General features: G+C 40.2%; 1 protein-coding gene across 2 annotated transcripts in view; it reads left to right on the top strand.

Annotated features, from left to right (window-relative positions):
- The window catches only part of diaph2 (diaphanous-related formin 2), a 519741-nt gene extending 503000 nt beyond the window's left edge, over positions 1 to 16741 (top strand). For both annotated transcript variants that reach the window (XM_059345604.1, XM_059345603.1), the window contains exon 30: positions 15527 to 16741. In XM_059345604.1, coding sequence (XP_059201587.1) covers positions 15527 to 15591 — 65 coding nt within the window. In that variant the 3' untranslated portion in view covers positions 15592 to 16741. The remainder of the gene's footprint in view (positions 1 to 15526) is intronic.
- The last annotated feature ends 3126 nt before the right edge of the window (positions 16742 to 19867 follow it).

Below are 19867 nucleotides of genomic sequence, written 5' to 3'. Positions count from 1 at the left end.
CTTATCAAAAACTAGCTAACAATAGCACCACGTTGACAGACGCCCAAGCATCTGGCGAGCCACCACTCTGAATGTTCAAACTGCTGTGAACAACCTGTCTCCAGAAAGGGAGAAAATAACTGGGAAGGAAAGCCATCGAGTGTGTGTGTGTGCGTGCGTGTAAGTGTTTGTGTGTGCGCGTGAAAGAGATGAGAGAGGGGGGAGGAAAGCGCATGTTGATAGCCTCATAAATCATGAAACAGATAGTGCTGTATCTTAACCAGTGTTGAGCCAGGTGATGGCATGATGATGATCTGAATGCGACTGCTCCTATTTCAGCTACCTCCATTGACTTTGTTCCCTCACTCTGCTCAAAGATAGAGAAAGATAGAAAGAAGGAGAGAGGGAGCGAGGAGAGAAATAACTTTGGCCGGTACAGGGCTCCATTAAAGTGTGATGAGTGGCCTCAGTGAGGGGCTCTGTGTACAGCACTTTATTCAGGAACGATCACTTATTTATAGGTGTTGGAATTGTGTTGTTTGCTTGTTTTATTGAAAACCTTGTGGGTAAAGTGGCGGCAGGCCGCCTGGCATGTGAGCGCCACATCTCTGGAGGGCATCCCTGCAGAAAAATCTTCCTCCTTGATGAATAAGTGAAGGGGACAGATGCATTTTTCATTCACACAGAATCCATTGTCGCCTGAGATGTCTGGTCCGTGGGTATGTGTAGTCAACCTGCAGGCGGTTAAAAAAAAAACATAACCTGCCTTAGACAGTAGCACACAAACACACACACACACACACACGCCTATAAGCACATAATGCACATAATGTATATTCACGGGATCACACATGAATGCATAAACACACATGCTCCATTCATGTTGTGGACGCTCTGAAAGACAGTGAGTGTCAGATGTTGTTAAGCAAGATGGATTAATTAGTGTTTACTCTGGACGGCATGTGAGGATATCAGTCAAGGCACGGACACATCTACAACCTCGTGTAGAGAGGTGAATAAATTGCTATCTTTCTTGTTTTTTTTTCCACCTTTTTGAAGTCTAAAAATGAAATTAATTTCCCTTCATTTCCACGGAATAAAAACAAAACAAAAAAACCCATACATATATATATATATATATATATCAACATGATCTCACAGGAATCCGTGAAATAGCCACAGATTTGCTTAACTCAAAATCCGTGAAATAGCCACGGAATCACTCAAATTTCCGTGAAACTGACACGGATTTCGCTACAATGCAAGTTAATGACAGTCATATCCCGTGGCTATTCCAACATACAAAGTGATTATGTACATTCACTGAGTGAAGATTTAGAAAATAAAACATATATTTCTCACTAGAAATGTGATCAAAATCCATTTTTATGCAGAAACTAAGTCAAAATATAGATTTTTTCACAAAAAATGAGAGAACTGTCCGCCATGTTTTTTGTTCTGATCGCCGGGACCTTGAAAGTCACGTGACTTGGAACAAACCAATAGGAACAAATATCCATGGAATAGCCACGGGATATGACTGTCATTAACTTGCATTGTAGCGAAATCCGTGTCAGTTTCACGGAAATTTGAGTGATTCCGTGGCTATTCCACGGATTTTGAGTTAAGCGAATCCGTGGCTATTTCACTGTTTCCTGTGAGATCATGTTGATATATATATATATATGTATGGGTTTTTTTGTTTGTTTTTATTCCGTGGAAATGAAGGGAAATTAATTTCATTTTTAGACTTCAAATAGGTGAAAAAAAAACAAAAAAGATAGCAATTTATTCACCTCTCTATCTCATCCGTGGCTATTTCACGGATTCCTGTGAGACCAGGTTCATATATATGTATAACATGATTGTTTTTTATATTTAAAAGTTCCACGAAGAGGCCGCACATTTCCTGTCTACCGCCTCCACTCTAAGTGTTGTCCGCAGAAACTCCCGTCGACAGTCACACAGGCGATGCACAAGCAAAAACATGAAGGTAGCAAAGTGTAGCCCATCACAAAAAGAGTTGTGGTGTTTTGTGTACATGAGGGAGCATCTCTCAGTATGAATGATTTATATTAAAAGAGAAAGTGAAAAGTCTTTCTGGAAGCACACCCAGCCTGCACTCCCCCTCACCATGTGAACAGAAGGGAGCATCTTCACATGGCCAAATGGGTCTGATGGTGATGGCATGGAGGAGAGAGCGAGGCTGCTCGCTTGCGAAGCCTTCTATGATCTCCACCACCACTCTCACTGCGCACTGGGACACATCAAAAAGGGGATTAATAAATAAATAACACACAACACTATGTTTTATTAAATTGTGTAAGGCATCAGTGGTGAGGGGTCCTAGAGAATCCTGAGATTGCACGGTGGCTCGGATTGTTGCTGGAAAACTTGTAGCAGCTGTCTAACCAGTTGCAGCTTCTTTGAGGAATTATTTAAGGAACTGACTCTAAACTGTCACACAATTTTTGGTTTTAATTTTTACCATAGTAATCTGTCAGAGTCACTGTAAATAGATTATATAACAAACAGGGTGTGTTTACTTCAGTGTGGCATGTTTGTGAGAAGCAAATGCATAAATTGTTATTTATTAATGTGATATGTATGACAGTAAATCCTGGTTTGTTCGGCTTTTATTTTTCCTTTTTACTTCATGCTATAAGGCTGGGAAAAGTGATGGTATATTTTGTCAAAACACTACAAGAATGTGTGTCCGAATGGTAAACATTTTTATCTTTCTCTTTCTATTACAAAACAAAACAAAAAAACCTTGTTATGGCAATAATTACATCGTTTGGATGACCCTCTAAGTTCTGATTCTTACACATTGTAGCGAACCATAGAGGTGCCATTTTGCTGACATGGAGTTATATTTTATTATGTAGTTATTTCAGACTTTTTATTCATAGACTTACCAAAAAAACATGCTATAATGTCATATATTTGTATTTGTGGACATTTTAGCCATATAGTGCAGCCCCACTTTCTGCATTTATTTCTGTTCATTCATTAAGACATCAACACCTATAATAATGTATATTTTTCTATTATTTTACATTAAAGAAAGGCAGCAACTTTTTTGATTTACTGACAAATTGTTTGGTGTATTAAATGTCAGAAAATAAATATAAATAATTTGAGGTGAGGTGGGAGGAGGGTCTATCTTTCACAATTGTAATCGTATGAATAATGCAGCTGTTTACACTTGTATACATGCTCATTTCCAATATGTGCTGCAAACAAACTGATTGAAAACCCAAAAAAATTAAAAGTAACCAAAGAAAGAAAGAAAATAATAAAGAATTGCAAGTCACCAAATTGACATCGTTGCTCATTTTGTCAGAGCAACACTCCAAAAACAGTTCACATATTCAATTTGCAATTATATAAAACAAGAGAAGCTGCAAATCTTTACATTTGAGAAGTTTGAGCCATCTAACAAATTGGACTCAAAATGATTTGTCAGAACTGATAAATGATTTAATTTCTCAATTTCCATCAACAAATCATTCCAACACAACAATTCAGTATAATAGTAATGGGCAGAAGAGTTTAAAACAGTGATGGACAGTGCTTGTGTACCCGGACTGACACATGTACTGCAAACTCTTTGTCAAACCTGCACCTCTGGTTATCTATCTACCTCACCTACTATGTGGTTTTGACAGAAATCCAACACTATTCCTAGAGATGGGGCTTTAGCTTTAGTATTTTTGTTTGCAGTGAGGAGTTGTACTGCTTTCTTAACATGGCACAAACAGATGTTTGTTTCCATAAGCCCCTTCTTGGAGTGAATGCAGGATGTTTTTATAGCCCAGCTTGTTTTATAGGTATTAATACTGTCAGGATGATGCTGAGATTCAACTTGTCAGGTATTATCTACCCATCGCAGATGGATTAGTGTATGTGTGTGAGCGTGAGCGTGAGCGTGTGCGTGCGCGCGCAGTTGTTTATGCATGTTTGTGTGTAATTGTGTGCATGTGCTGCCAAACTTATTTGTGTTTCTCAGGGTGTGTGTGTCTGAGCATTATGCACCTGTGAGCGTGTGTTTGTGTGTCATCTTGAGCGCACTGTGAAGGTGTCATTGTGCAGCCTAGGCCCTGTAAGCTGTCAGACAGTGAGAGATGCTGCACCTCTAAAGGGCATGCTTTCTGGGCCTTTCCTGTCTATTATAAGCCCTGCAACACTCATCAAGGCTGTTGAAGTGCACCCCCATGTCCCTCAAGCAGCCACAGAGAAAAGCCACCTTTCTAACTAGGAGAGCCCTTGCCTCTAAACTTCACATACCCTTGTCTTCCATTTTGACATGATAAACGCAAGCAGCAGTAATGAGGCGTCGGGTTGTCAGGGCATCCATTTTGTTTTTCTCAAATCTGAGCAGAAGCAAAGAATCCTTCCCTTTCTCCATTTTGAGACAACCAGACCTGCTTTTTCTACAAGCGGCAGCTCCTTGCCAACACCGGGGGGCTAACACCTCACGGCACCTTATGATTCACACACGATATTTAAGACCCCCCACCCCAATCTGAAATCCTTTTTTTGCGGTAGGGATTTATAGGAAATTATACATTGCACATGAGTCCCTTTTGGATGACACTCAGAAGTGATGACACCGGAGGTGGTGCTAGCACTAGAGCGGAGATATACTGCACTGAGCCAGCTAGCCAAAGATTGAGATGTGTCGCTATCTCGCCATCTGTAACAGTCATGCCTGGCGTCGTCAGAAGCAGATCGCCTTGATACCAGCCACATCAAATCTCCAGTTTGCCAAGCAAATAGAATAAAACAATCTATCGATCTTGCCCCACCTCCCGGTGTATCAACACAATCCATCTGTGTTCATCAGACTATCTGGCTTTCTATCTTTTGTTGTCTGGAGGCAGGCAGGCATTCTTTTCTTTTCTTCTCTTTTATTTTCTTCCTTCCTCCTCCCACATTTGTTTTGTGATCCATCAGCCTATTTACCTTATCATGCTGCCAAACCATCCATTTACGCTCCCATCTGTCTGTCAAACTATATCTTAGATTCCATTTGTCTAACTATCTCTCTGTTTACTCGTTCACCTGTCAATCATGCGGCTTGCCTTGGCTGCCGCAGGTTCCAGTCGCTCGTCTGGCTGATGTTGTCTCTGACCCCGTCGGTTCAGAAGACCGTCAGATAAAGTAATTAGATTCCTATCTCTTCATCTGAAGTTTTACACTGTATCAACTACAGCACAATGTAATTATAGTAACAGAGGCATGCCAGTTCTGGTTTTGACATGACTTGACAATATATGAATTATTTATAGTAGAAGTTTGACCTATATGTGTATCAAGTGTTTGCTAAATATGTTTGAGTTAATGTGTAAATTATTAAAGTTTAGACTCTTTTTGGAGAACATTATGTGTGATCTAGATCACTCCCTCCACAGAATCCAAACGGAAGCAGGTCACTGCTTTGGCTCGGTCCGGTTCAGATCAAGCCTCAGTGGAGCACGCCAGACACTGATGTCCATGTAGTCAGGGGGTCTGGCCTCCCACTGAGGCCCAATCAGTCTTATAGGGTCAGTGACTACCCCCCCTGGGCACCAGAGCGCCTTGGCCTGATGGATGACTCTCTCTCCTGGCTCAGGCCTGTGAAGCCCAGGCCTCTGCTACAGGCCCCATCTGTGCTCTCCATGGCTCCTGCATGCCTTGTGGTCAAAGTCTCAGGCTGCTGGTGAAGCCCCAAATCAAAAGCTCCAGTCTAGTGTACATATTCTGACACTGCTAGTGGCCTGACATGCAGAAAGTAGAGTTGAGCAAATGAAGGCGTTAATTAAAGCCAGAATGATTACTCTATTAACCCATTTAAGCCGGGAAAGCATTATCGCATTTCTACCATTGAAACCGGGAGCGCTGATGCGTTATTCTACCATTAAGGCTGGGACAGCGGATACGTTGTTTTGTAGTATTTGTAGTCTTTTTCCACATATTTTCGGTCTCTTGGCCAATGAAATGTATCAGAATCATGATCAGAATACATGTGGGAGTGTCGCAGTGCAACATGGGACTTTTCCAGAACTTTGAAATCATGGAGGAAGACGACTATAGCAGAGGCATATCTATATATATATATGTATATATATCTATGAGCGGAGGAGCTCAGCAGTAAGTGACGGAAGAGATCTGATGAAAACAGCGCCGATGATTTTATTGCTGATCCGGACTTTGAACCCTCGGAACCAATTGACCGGGATTTATGGATGAGGAATATGTTTTAGACGACATATTTTCACCGAAGAACAGACAGATTTGTGGCCTTCTGGAGATAATAATAATATTATTAATAATATATTATTATTATTATTATTATTATTATTATTAATAATAATAATAATTGATTGTGATGATGATATAAGAAATCAAGACTGTTTGTCTTATGCTACTTTATGCATCGTTGAGTACCCTGAAAAGTGCAATATATAAAATGTATTATTATTATTATGATAATTATTAGGATAATTATTATTTTATTACAGTAGGCTAATGACAACTATGTCTATTTCTTCCAATGGTCATATCATGTTTGCATCTTGCTAATGGGCATGTATTAGTATTATGCATAGGATTTTTATTCAGTCAAATGTAACATTTACTGAGTTTGTTGATTTAAAAAAAAAACTTTATTGAAGGTTTAAACAAATAATTCTCATGAGAGCCACGGGTATAGGCTTTCAAATACTTTTTGAATTTCATTTCTATCTGCTACAGAGGCTGAAAAATCTTCTGTTGAATTTCCAGAAAAACTTCAGGTTTTAGGGGGTTCTTTCAAAATCGCCCAGAGATTTTCCAGGCTTTTTTTCCAGGCCTTAATGGGTTAATCGAAGAAATACCAAGAAACTATCAAATGTAACAATATGTTGATTTTCTTTTTTTCTTTTTTCTTTTTATTAAATAGTTTGAGGTTTTTGACTGGGCTGAGCAATGTGACCTCAGTCTTCAATCTCGATGTACGTATGAATGTAAACTGACACCTGATTATGAACGCCACTGCTTTTCTTGGCCAGGCCGGCCCTGTGTAGCAGCCCAGCGGTTAAGGTTAGGCATTGGCCTCGGGTCATTAATTAGAGGATATCCCTCCGGTCAGGGGGTAGGACATCACGCAAGCATGGACACTAAGTCAATCCTGGTCCATGAATGCTATGCAGGGAGACTCTTGCCAAGAACAGCAGTGTGATCTATAATAACACCTACATACTTCATGGTAGAATAACAGTTCCTCCACATTTGTTCCCATGTGCAAGGATCAGTCAGGGATCAGGGATTGACCGTTTTTTTAACATTGAAATAGAAGAATATTGAAGAATTTATAGGGTAATTTATAGGGAATTTCCCCAATCCAATCCAATCCCCTTTATTTATATAGCACAATTTTAGCAAACACAAGGTTTCCAAATTGCTGCACAAACAATAAAAACATAACACAATACAAAGACATGTAGTAAACAATAGAACAGTAAGATGCAATAAGATAAAATAAGATAAAATAAATAAATTAAATAAATTAAAATGGGATAAAAATAAATAAAATAAAATGTACTGCCCGCACAAAATAAAATATGCATGAAAACAATAAAAAAATTAAATTAAATTAAATTTAAAAAAAAAATCATAAAAAACTAAAAATCATAAAATCATAAAATCAACACTCTACGTGGTGTTAAAAGCCAACGAGAAGAGGTGTGTTTTAAGAAGAGATTTAAAATGAGACAGTGAATTTATAGGGTATCGTTGTTTGTCCAACCCATATGCTGATGGGACAAAACATGACATTTGTTGAGCTGGACAATATTATCTAAAAATATCTGATGTTTTATAGACCAAAAAAGAAATCTACAAATTGAAAAATAATCAACAGTTTCACTGACTGCAGAAATAGTTGTTAGCGGCAGCCCTAGAGTTCATGTTTCATGATTAAATGTATCGGAAGTGTTCCTGCTCCCTGTACAGCACGTAATGTACTGATGCTCATCCTAATACTAGACTTCTAAGCGAAGCTACACTGTATACTTAAGGGCTGTGCCAAAGTAAGGAGATAATGTCAAAGTGAAAAGTAAACTCAAACAGCAGGCAAACAGGTGGGTAATGTTTAGCAGTTTCAGGAATTTACTCTTGAGGATATTTGTTTTCTTTGGTGGTTATACTTAGGTTGAAGCCTGCCTCCTGAAACATGACTGCTGAGAGGACAATCATGAATGGGAGTTTTGCCTCAGGCACTGATCGATCGCAAAAGTGTTTTCATATAGCTGTTCATTTGGGCTGTGTGTGCCTCCGCTGCATCCCAGAATGCAAAGAGGCATTGTTCCGTGACTGAGGAATCAAGTCCAGAAGAGATATTTTAAGGAGATTTCTGAACCTTAGAGGCCCGATGAGGAATCTGAGCTACCAGCGCTCTGTCAGGCTTGTTGTTTTCAATAAAAAACTCCAACAAATGTTAGCCGAGCTTCAAAGAGAACGATAGATTTAAAAAAATAAATAGATTCCACACACATAGATTCACGCATGCTTAAAGTGCATATAGTACACACTGGTTTTTTACGTGCACAAACACATGCAAAACCTCTTTTCTTCTCTCCTGCTGTTTTGTCCCCGGTGGAGACCCGTCAAAGCTTACCCACTGAGAAGATAAACTGGTGCTTTTCTTTCCTCACATTTGTATATGAACATGTGCAGTGATTTCCTACTGTCCTCAAATATATTTTGTGCCGAGCAGTCAGGAAACATTACTTTCAGACCCCGGCTCTTTTCACTGGGGTTGTTAAGGTGTAGTCAGTGAATGTGTGCACATTATATGCTGTGTATATGTGGAAGCCTGACAGAGAAATAGGCTGCATTTATGTGCAGTGTGACAGTAAAAGCACTACAAGGACAGATCGGGCTAGTTGCAATAAGGAGGGGAAGGGGGGGCATATAAACATGGTGGTCGTCAAAAAAATCAGCCCTTTTGCCTTTTTTTGATGCCGTCAAACGGTTTTGTCAAAAACAGTCTGGAAGTTAAATGGAAGGCAGGGATGGAGGGCTGTTGGTGGGGAAAGAATGGCTGTATTCACTATCTGGGTCAGTCACCAGTATTGCCAAGCATGCACATCACTGTACCCACTGAGATAGAGTGGTGATAGAAGCATGGAAAGATTAACCACATCCCTGTGCTGTCAAAACCGATTGCATGTGTTGTGACCACCCTGCTCTCTGCGAACCTCTCCTCATTACTGTTTATCTCAACAGACTGTCAGTTAAACTCACTCTGCCTCCGAATGCTGTATACAAACTGTCAAGCAGGAACGTGAACTGGTACACATGCATTCCTAATCTGAATACTATGAGATTTAGTGTCCATTTCAAGTTAAAATGAGTTGTCAGTGTTTAGATTGCTTTTCTGTGCTTCCCGGGTATTTAGAAATCACAAGTGGTCGGCTTTTTGTAGTAAACATTGGCGGTAATGTCAGTAATAAAGGGGATTAAAAAGAGGAAAGTAGGGGCGGGCAAGTGGAAGAAACTGAAAAGGGGAAAATGGGAGACAGACAGTGTGGCGCATAAGGGAGTAAGAAGCACAGACAGTGGGAGAATTTCAGTATCTTGCCTCAGCATGTTTATCCAGGCCTGTCTTAGGCATTTCCCTCTGTCATGCCATTCTGATCGCCTCTGCCTGCTGTGGCATGCTGAGAAAAAACACCAAAACATATCAAGCACCGGATTGCAGCCCCCTCGCTCTGAGATCCCCTGACATTTGTTCACTCCCCTCATTGAGGTGATACTTCCTTTAAAAAAAAAAAAAACTTTCTACCGATAATATACATTTAAACTTGGGAGACAAGTTGGAGAGAAGTTTCTCCATAAACTTTTACAGATTGTTACACAATGCAGCCAGACGGCCTGTTGTGTTGTGATAATGAGGAGCACAGATGTATCCGTGTGTTCACAGACAGGTCGGCTCGCTGGCCACCCGGGGAATTGGTGAAAGTCGTTCTAGGACACATCGGAAATCGATAAGTGAAAATGTTTGTGTGGCAGAATGAGGAAAAACTGGATATATATCGATAGAGTAAATTAGATGAAACATGAGATAAAAAGTCAACTCTACTCTGACTTTAACGCATCAGCTGAAACAGAAAGCAGAGAAAACAATTGTAGTGTGTATGCGCTTTTTTGTAAGTTAAACTGGGATCACAGCAAATTAAATAATACATAATTTGTAAGTAAGTAAGTAAGCAGCAATATTTAAAACATTTACGCATTAATTCAACATAAAATTAGGATGCGTATTGGAATAAAATTAAAACGATAAAAATTTGATTCTGATTCAAATTGGCTCCCAAAAAAATTGGATTTTAAAATTTCAACTTGCAATCCAACCATTCCATAGTTCAATCATTTTTTTCGTTAGCTTTTGTTACCAAAATCCAGAAATGTATGTATTGTCAATTACGGTGTCCATTTAAAGCAGGAAAATAACAATTTTTGACAGTTTGTTGACATAAACTCTGAGTGAAAATTGGTCCAAATCAATCTGCTAAAAAAAAAATTTAAAAAATAAAAACTCGGGGGGGGGGGAAATGGTTTTAAATAATCCCAGATTTTTCTGTTAAAACCCAAAAAGAAAAAAAGAAAAAAAATAATATATCTAACCCAAATAGTGCAATAGAGTAAAGGTCTTTTCATCCTTTAATCTTCTACCTACCACTGGTTTGTTTACCTTTCAGCCTCTGGTTATAAATCAGTGAGTGACTGGTTACAGCAGATAGAAAACTGTTACTGATACTCTTTTTCCTTGACCCACCACCCACTCAACTCCCCCCTTTCTTTTTCTCCAGCTCTCCACAATTGAACTTTTTCTCCGGTTGCACTAGTTCCTCCCCTCCCCTGCTCCTTGTTTGGGGTGATTACTCTTACCAGTGAACGAGGGGCTGTGTTTGCCACGACTGTAGTTTTGCGATACCCAGCCCATAACTTTCAGTTGGGAGAAATAGCTTCTCTCCCTCTGCATCCCATTTATACACCGTATCTTGTTTCTGTGTAGGGAGTTCCATTACTCTATAGCTTGGAGGCTGGCAGAGAGGAAGGGGGAAGGGAGGTGCAGGAGATGAAAAGAGGTGATAGAAGGTTGCGGCTGCTGCTGCTGCTAGTGCTGCAGACGCTCTCCCCTTCCACGGAGGAGCAAACACAACATGGTGATGCTCAGCGAGCAGAGATTTAATCACCTTTTATTATGTTTTATCTCATCAAAATATGAAGTGCACAGCCACTCTGAGCGAGAATTAGACAAAGGCTGCGACATGTCAGAGGAATCATGTCGTCGTTTAATTGTTTAGCACAAAAGACAGTGGAGGCATGATTTCCTAAGATATGCTAGAATGGATGCAGCTCCAGTCAGGCCTTATGATGCATCCTGCTTGCCTTCTGCAGCCATGATGGGTGATTATGTGAGCCTGACCTTGTTACTGCAGCCTTGATGAATGCGAGCACCGTGTTTAGATGTTGGCCCAGGTTCTGATGATGCCCAGACGATATTTAACTAACATAGCATAATCCCCCCTTAAAGTCTTCCTGTTTATACTGGCCACTGGGAGGCAATCCCTCAAAGTGTCCCACGTTGAAAGCGTTTGATAGATGACTGGCAGCTTTTCTTTTACAGATCATAGAGCCTTATCATGATGTAATTCCGGGTAATTAGCCAATGATGACAGTAACACAAAAGTCATTATGATATTTAATCTCTTTTGGGGGAATCCACTGGGGAAACTGCGTCTCTATCGTAACATGAAATGACATCTCACTGGAGGCCCTCCAAACAGTCGGTAGAAGGTTGGAGTTGACTGCGGCGGCTTAAGGCCTCTGCTTCAGCTGTTTAGTAATCTTGGCGTCCTCTCCTCCTCCTATTACCCTTGTCTTATTCAGAGCCTCTCCCTTGTGGCAGGGATCATCATGATATACATGCAAGGATATGCTTGTGTGTGTTGGAAACAGAGGGGTGAAATCTGTGTGTGTTTGTGTGTGTGTGAATGTGTGTCAGTGACTTCCCCCTCCATCTGCACACCCTCATTGAAATCCTCAGTGCATTTAGTAACATTTTGAGAAACGGTGCCAGCATTTAATTAAGTTCTGGTATGCCAACATCTCCCTGCTGTAACATGGAATACCTGCTCTTCTTTTGTCAATTTCTTCTCCTGTTCTTGTGCTCCTCTGTGGCGCGCCTACTGTAACTCGGAAAGATGTTGCCGCTGGGAGAAGCAGGTAAAGAAGCCATCAAAACCAATGCAAGTAGAAAGAGTTGCAATCAGTGCTCCAAATAACCGTAGAGTTTGTCTTTTGTGTGGATCTCTCCTCCTATCCCCCAGTCTCACTTTGTTTCCCTCCCTGTCTGTGTAAGGGTGTGTATGTGTGCTTGAAGCGTTCAATTCAGTAGAGGCGAGTAGTAATGCTTCTTTCCCAGTAGAAATGGCTGCTGTTTGTTCAATTGTTGTGATAGATTGATGTGGGGTGGGAAAAGATGGGCTTTTATGCACCTGAAGATAGGAACAGAAAAGTCTTTATGAGAAGCCAATAGCTCTCCGTTCAAGGATCCTCTGATGGGAGATGCATTTTGCTGGAAGTTTTTCTGCCGTTTTGTGAAGTGTTTGACGAAAGCTTTCCCATGTATTTAGGCAACCTCAAAAAGGGAACGTTTCATTTGTTTTTTCCTCAAAAATCAGCCTGCTATACATGATTCTGTACAGGTTTCCAACAAGTGGTCACACTAATGGTCTGTATTGTTTCACTCTTCAACTTCAAAGCCAGCTGCAACTGTACTCTTAAATGCATGCTTCTCTTATTATACAGCTCTACTTGGAGTACACTGTATAGTTGCAGCAGGCAGATGGCAAGATGACAGCTGGTTATAGTTTACTGCAATCAAATAATTCGATGCAAACCAAAGTGTTGTGTTCAGTAAAAATGATAAAATGTTTTGAAACATTTATGGTTATCCTGTATATAATGTGTTCATGTTGTTGTGCTAGAAAAAAAAACAGTGCAGCCTGTATTCAAAGCCCACAGTAGTCATCTTTATAGATCTGTTTGTGGATCGTTCCAGTTTTGCTTTTATGATTTTCGCTTGTTTCCCCAATTCATTTATAGTCTTTTTTTTCCTCTGTAGTCTTCTTTGATCCTGTCTGCTGCCTTTTTTCCCATCCTATTTACAGTAATAGATGTAGCCTAAGATGACCCCGCATTAGAGACAGAGGGTCTGTATTCTCCCAGCTCTGTTTTTCATGCTCCTCTGATAGACTGAGGTTTAAAGGGGACTGCTTGCCCAGAAATGAGGTTACAGCAATTGGGCTTGCAAATGATTGGCAGGGATGGATAGTGCATGATCTACTTTTTTTCATATATTCTGTCCCCATTCTTTTCTGTCTACTCTGAATGTCTCTTTTGAAAGGATGGAGGTTGTGTAAGTCCTGTTTACAGGCTGAAGCACAACCTGTGGATGTAAAATGAGTGCATGGATAAGTAGTGATGATGTTTTTTGGACACGCTGCCAGAACATGTTAGCTTCACCTGCTGTATATTAACTTATGTTAAACGGAGAGAAGCAGAAAATACAGAGCACTCCTTTTTTTTTTCCACACCTCGATCTGTCTTCCTCTCGCTCCTCTTTCTGTTCCTTCCTTCCCTCCCTCTTTCTCTTCCCTCTCTCCTCCTGTGCACCATCTGCGTGATGCTTTGTATCCAATCTGAAGGAGTGCTTTCTGTTCTTCACTGTGATGGTGGAAGTCTGTGTGTGTTTGCGCACATGTTTGTGTACGCGTTCCTAGCTATCACAGTCACTCTCAGCTCATTACCTGACATGATGGATGGAGCGAGTGCCATTAAACAACGCCCAGCCCGGGACGCCTGGCACCCTACAGCTGGCACTGAGTAATGGGCATAGTGGATGGCAGCACGCTTGGAAACACCAGGGAGTCCTGTGTGGGTGTGCCTGTAGTCATCTCCATGGCTATGCTTCCTGGTTCTGTCCAGCCCCACCTGCCACCTGGCTGCCCGGCGGATGCCATGGGCATTTCTGGGCAGACATGGTTGGATAGCATGGGAGGCAGTGTTTGTATGACTTTGTCATAGAACTGGCAACGGAGGAAACCCAAAGTGCTTTCTGACCACAAATGCTGCAGTGAAACTTTCGTTGCCACTGAACACCAGAGGCCAGATGCATGAAACTCACAGCTAAAAAAAAATACAAAAGCCTAATTTTCACACCCACAGTTAGCCATAAACGGTTCTAGAAACGGCCTCGAACTCTGTTTGCATGAAGCGGTTTCCAGCTCCGCAGCTAATTACACCTCTAAATGAAAAATATAGCAGAGAAAGGGCACAGGGGTTAAAGAAAGAAAATAATTGTGAGCTTAAAAAGTATTGAATTAAGTATTTTATGAATTTCAAAGTGCTCTATGCCTGAGAACTTTAGAACCTGAAGGACGGTTTCAGAGCCGTGCCAGAAGAGCTGTCATCCAGCATGGCCGTGGCTGTTTGCAGCTTCCGCACCAATAATTTCTTACGTTTCTGCAAACCATCACCAAATCTCAATAATTATTATGATTTATCGTCAGATGATCAATGAATCATTCCTAACGCTCACGATCATTTACAGGTAGAAGATGGCTGAAACGTAAATAAAAAGAGGTTTATAAATGTGCCTTTGACATTTTATAGCCACGCAGCGTGCAAAAATTACAGCACAATCAGTGGAGTTGGCAAACAACCTTCAAACAATGTTACTCATCTCTCAACTTATATTCCATCTCCCCCTCATCATATCACCCGCAGCTAAAGCGGCGTGCACACATTCTCACCACACATTCTCCCTTTATAAATACCAGTCTGTGTGGGAAAAAGTGTGTGCATGGTTTCCGTGCGATTTCGTTGTTTATGCATCTTGTCCTCGGTGTACAGCAGCCTCTTTAAACTTTCATTTTTAACTTGTGTTTTAATGTTCGTTATCATTGCTTCACATTATAGTTTGGTGTCCTGACATGTTACAGAATCTTTCTGATACAGAATCTTTCTGAATGACTGTATGAAAGGTAAAGCACAGGGACTCTGTCTGTACTGCAGTGCTATTACTCTTCAGCCTTCACTTGTTTGTTTGTTTGTTTGTTTGTTTGTGTGTGTCCCCGCGTGCGTGCATTGACTTTGTCTTCTCTGCATATGCTGCTTCTGAGAACAGTCAAGGGGCTCTTGAGTGGAAGCCTGAATCAGGATCTGAATGGAGTTACTATGACACCAGACACAAGCACCTCAACTCCAGCAGCTTCTTCTGTTTCTGTGTCCTCCCCTGCTGCTCGCCTCTCAATCAGCCTGGATTTGCTTCATGTTGTTTCTTCTCTCCACCTCCATCTCTTTTCTCTGCCTCCCTTAGTTTTTCTATACACTCTTTCATTTAGCTGAGCTCCTGCGTGCCAGTATGGATCAATGTAACAACACTTTCTTGTTCTTTCTCAGTCTCACTCTCTGATTCTTTGTTGTTGGTTTTTTTTTTTTCCTTGCACAGACAACCGCCGCGCAGTCCTGGAAAGGTCTCGTTCACGCCACAACGCAAATCACCAAGCTCGATGATCTCCCGCGCCTACCACAAGACGCTAGATAAGTGCCAAAGAGGCCTGCGAAGTGGAGACCTGGAATACATCTGAAGGCGGGACGGACCACCCCTCAGTGCACACACACACACACACACTCACACACACACACACATAGCACCAAGTATGGAACAAAAATGCCTAAAGAAACCACTCAGAACTGAAGCATCCGCAGTACATCAGAGACATTATTTTTCATGCTGTTCTTCTGACGCCTTACATATTTATTCAACACTTTCTCATCACTCTAATGTTCATGTCCTCTCCAGATGATTTTGATTAATCAAAAGAAAAAAAAATCTAAATTTTAAGGCTGCTGCTGTATAAAAAGAAAGGTTTTCTTTGCTTGAAAGTTCCATTTTGATTCATGCAAGTCTAGAAGAATTCTACTAATCCTTTTTTTTTTTTTTTTTTAAATCAAAATACTACAGTTCACAAACACTTTTGACATGAAACATGCAGTGTTTTAACAGAAGACATTCTACTAAGAAGCACTGCGGCATAATGAACACTTATCCTGAAAAACATACCACACACACAGTACATTCAGCGAAAGGGCAGCGGGCCAGCTGTCCTTTAAAAAGAAGAAGAAGAAGAAGATTGAACACCCGTGTTGGCGAGCCAGGAATTGTTTTCTTCAACAAGACTCTGAACTCTTCACAGAAGAAGGAGTGGTTGCTTCAAATGTTGTTGTTTGTTTCTGTCAATCCCCCATTCAACCAACACCAAGACAGTTTTAATAGTAAATGTAAAAAGAGTCCACATGAATCATTTAATTTCATTACATATCCCACAAAGCCACAAGAGCTGCCCCTGTCTGCAACAATATTTCAGAGCATGTGACTCATGGATCTTGAAACTGTAATCTCCATTTTGACAGGATGCATTTTATTTTTAGTTGTGTAATATCTAACCAATGCCTTCGGGTGCTGATCTCTGTACCAAGGTCGCTTTTGCTGTTATTGTGAGAGACTGACACATTTCTAAATGCATATAACTGCCGAGAGGAGCGAACACGACCCTTTAACCTTTCCTGCAGTCACACAGGTTTTCTGTGGGGGAAGGTTCATTTGTACAAAAGTATTTGATATTAATCTATTTCAATCTATTTCAATTTTTCTTTATGTGAAGGCTCTGAAAAGGAAGACAGAAATGATATCTGTTAGGAGACAAATGTTGAAAAGTTACTTCAAATTCCCAGCAGATTTTACTTTTTTTTCAACCTTTTTGAAAGAGGACACATCAAAATTTGCTCTGTAGAAAAAAAAAAACAAGCTAAAGAAAGTGTCATCTAAACACATTTTGTTAACCACATTTTAGTGTTTAAAACAGACGTGCAATTAATATAAACAGGGTTTTAAAAAATAACAGCTGAGATTTTAATGGTTAAATTTGTATTGTAGAACAGACAGAAAATGTCTTTAGGCCGACACGAACCACAGGACGTATTTTATTCATAGTGATGAAGCTTTCAGCATCGAAACAAACACCTGATGTTTGGTGTTCGTGTAGAAAATAGTTGAAACTTTGCTGCAAGCTTTGTTCCTCTGTAAGGACCCACTGTCACACAGTTTCTTCACGTGGACTATTTATTCATATATTCATGCCTAGGGCGGCCCTGTCCCCTCACTGCCCTAAACTGTAAGCAGATGCTACTAAAAACAACCACTGAATCCACATGGAGAGTGGGCACAAGCAGAATAATCGACTGAGGGGCACAGAAGACAAGATGATGCTTGTCTTAGCAAGTGAGTCTCCAAACGCCCTCCAATTCCCCAGCACTAATGGCATAAGTGACCCTTTTTACCATAACATGCGTTACTTTAGTAATACCATAACTCTGCTTTAGGCTTTGTGCGTTTGGGGGAGTGTGTTTGTGTGTGTGTGAGCGACATGCCAGCTCAGTAATCGGAACAGGAACCCAGGCAAAATAGGATTCAGTGTGCTTGACTCCTGGGCTGAATAGATGGAGATTTTTCATTTAAACAATCTGCCAGTGCTGCTTGTGATGTGTCTGTTTCATGATGCCTCCTCTCCCAGCCTGCATGCTTCTAAAAATGCAATTTTACACATCATCTCGGCTCAAGGTGCATCCACAATGCTCAGAGAAGTTTGCATATTTAAGAAGACAATAATTCTCCTGCGAATATAAGGTTGGAGCACTCCGACAGAGGAAGCATAGAGAATGAGGTTTCCACATAAGGGATTCAGCGTGCATAGGAGTTTTTAAAGGTGTGTTGTATACAGCAGGGACAGAAATGTGACATCACAGGCAGTGATTTCATTTTTTTTCTAATCGCAGCTCACCCTCTGTCCTCAACACGACCACACCTGTACAGTAAGGTAGCAACATCAGTGTCTGCTGGGACATTTGTTGTTTTTCCAGCTTCTAATTGGATAGTGTACATGCCAAAACAAGCTGCGGTTTGTGGTTGACAATTTGAGTGAAAACCTTTTTTTAATTATTAAATCAGATGAGATTTTTTTTTTTTCCATATGTGCCAAGTTTTATTTCATTTGGGGAGGAAAACAGTTCTCACCAAACAATAATGGATTTTATTTTTTTTAGTTTGTTTTGTATGTCAAAGGGAGTACAGGTATCTTTTTCTCAAAAATTAAGAAAAACTGTAAAGACGTTAAAAGACTAGATTTCTTTTTACATTTTATCTTAACAATTGTTTGAGGTAAAAAAAAAATGTAATTTGAAGTAGGAGGTTTTGATGTGATTGCAAAATGATAGTCATGTGGTATTTCTTATCTTAAAACACTCAAACTACTTTCGTATGATGTAATTTATTTGGAGTTTTAAAAACGATATTTTGTCATGATGCCATTGTAGAACAGAATGAGCAAAGAGTTATAGTGTTGGCAATTGTAGAAGTTTCACATCAATCATCTTTCTTGCAACAGTGATAACTATTAACTTGATTAAACCCAAAAGTAAAAAAAGAAAAAAACACATCATGAAACTCAAGGTTTGAAGAGATCAAATGGCTGGAAACATAGAAAACAAGTGACATTTTCTTAAAAACAAAAAGCCGGTACAGTGAAAACAACTTTCAATTTTGTGAGAAACTTCTACAACGACAACATTCCCATCATCCCTGTGAGTAATTGTTGTGTCCCCGCTCCTTTTAGAATAATCAGAACTATGTGTTTATATAGAAAATAGCAGGAGAGTTTCAGGTCAAAGAACCTGAATTGTTCCATCATTTTAGTGTGAAAAACTGGCCTCCATGTGTTTGGGCCGATCATCCCATTGTCTTTTTAGCTTGTGACTAACAAACCTGAACTGGTGATATGACTTGTTCTCATGCTAATTGTAAGAAAGAGGAGGCAGGGGTATGAAAGATTTATCAAAAAAAAAAAAAATTCAGAAGGTGCCATTTTTGTGGTGATGAGTGGCAAGCAAGCGCTTTAATTAAGTGAAAAGTTTGCAATCTAACTTACACTCACAGAGTGTGCACTTTACCTCACACTAATCTGCTCCGGCAGGGGAAGAGTTGTCTGGGATGTTTGAATACGACATTGCCACTAGCAGAGTGAACTATTTGCAAAGTATTTCTGTTGGTAAATAGTTCCAGCTGCCACATATCCACTTCTTTCCTACTTTGCGAGCGCTTACTATTGATTTGTGGAAGACCAATTGCGGCTGAATCAACAAACAGCGTTCCTAACTGTTGACAAACCCTGTCCGACCATGATGTGTAAGCTGCCATATCCCTGCCTACCCTCCTTGTTGTCATTGAGTATGTTTTATTGTCTTAAAAAAACATTTATATTTGTAACATTTTAAGTTTATTTGTATCCTTAAGAACATGAAAAAACAAAATGGTTATGCACACTGTCCTTCCATAGAATATGTAATGGAATATGATACTAAATAATAACCACTTTGTTATATAAACTGATTTCTGAAAGATCCTTTGTCCTTGTGTATTGCATTTCTTTATCAACTTCTTTTTTTGTTTGTTTTCAAAAGTCAAAACCTTTTGTTTTTCCGAATGCACAGGTATGAAATTACATCTTCAGTCTAGTCTGGAAGGGCAGAAGATACCTGCCCCGCGCTGACTTATGGACAGGGATTACACAGAGCTCTGGCTGTAAGCACATGATGAATGGGACAGCTCCTACCTATAAAAGCAACATATTTGGACCTTGGTGCCCCCACTGCTTTATCTTGCACAGTGTCAAAGGCAAAGTGATAATGCTGTCATGTCCAACGGCAGCTTAGGGAAATTACTGCAGAGTCAGAA

Source organism: Centropristis striata, chromosome 12, assembly GCF_030273125.1.
Source record: "Centropristis striata isolate RG_2023a ecotype Rhode Island chromosome 12, C.striata_1.0, whole genome shotgun sequence".
Lineage (NCBI taxonomy): Eukaryota > Metazoa > Chordata > Actinopteri > Perciformes > Serranidae > Centropristis > Centropristis striata.
The sequence above is the reverse complement of the archived record's forward strand: the minus strand, read 5'-3'. Positions and strand labels throughout refer to the sequence as shown.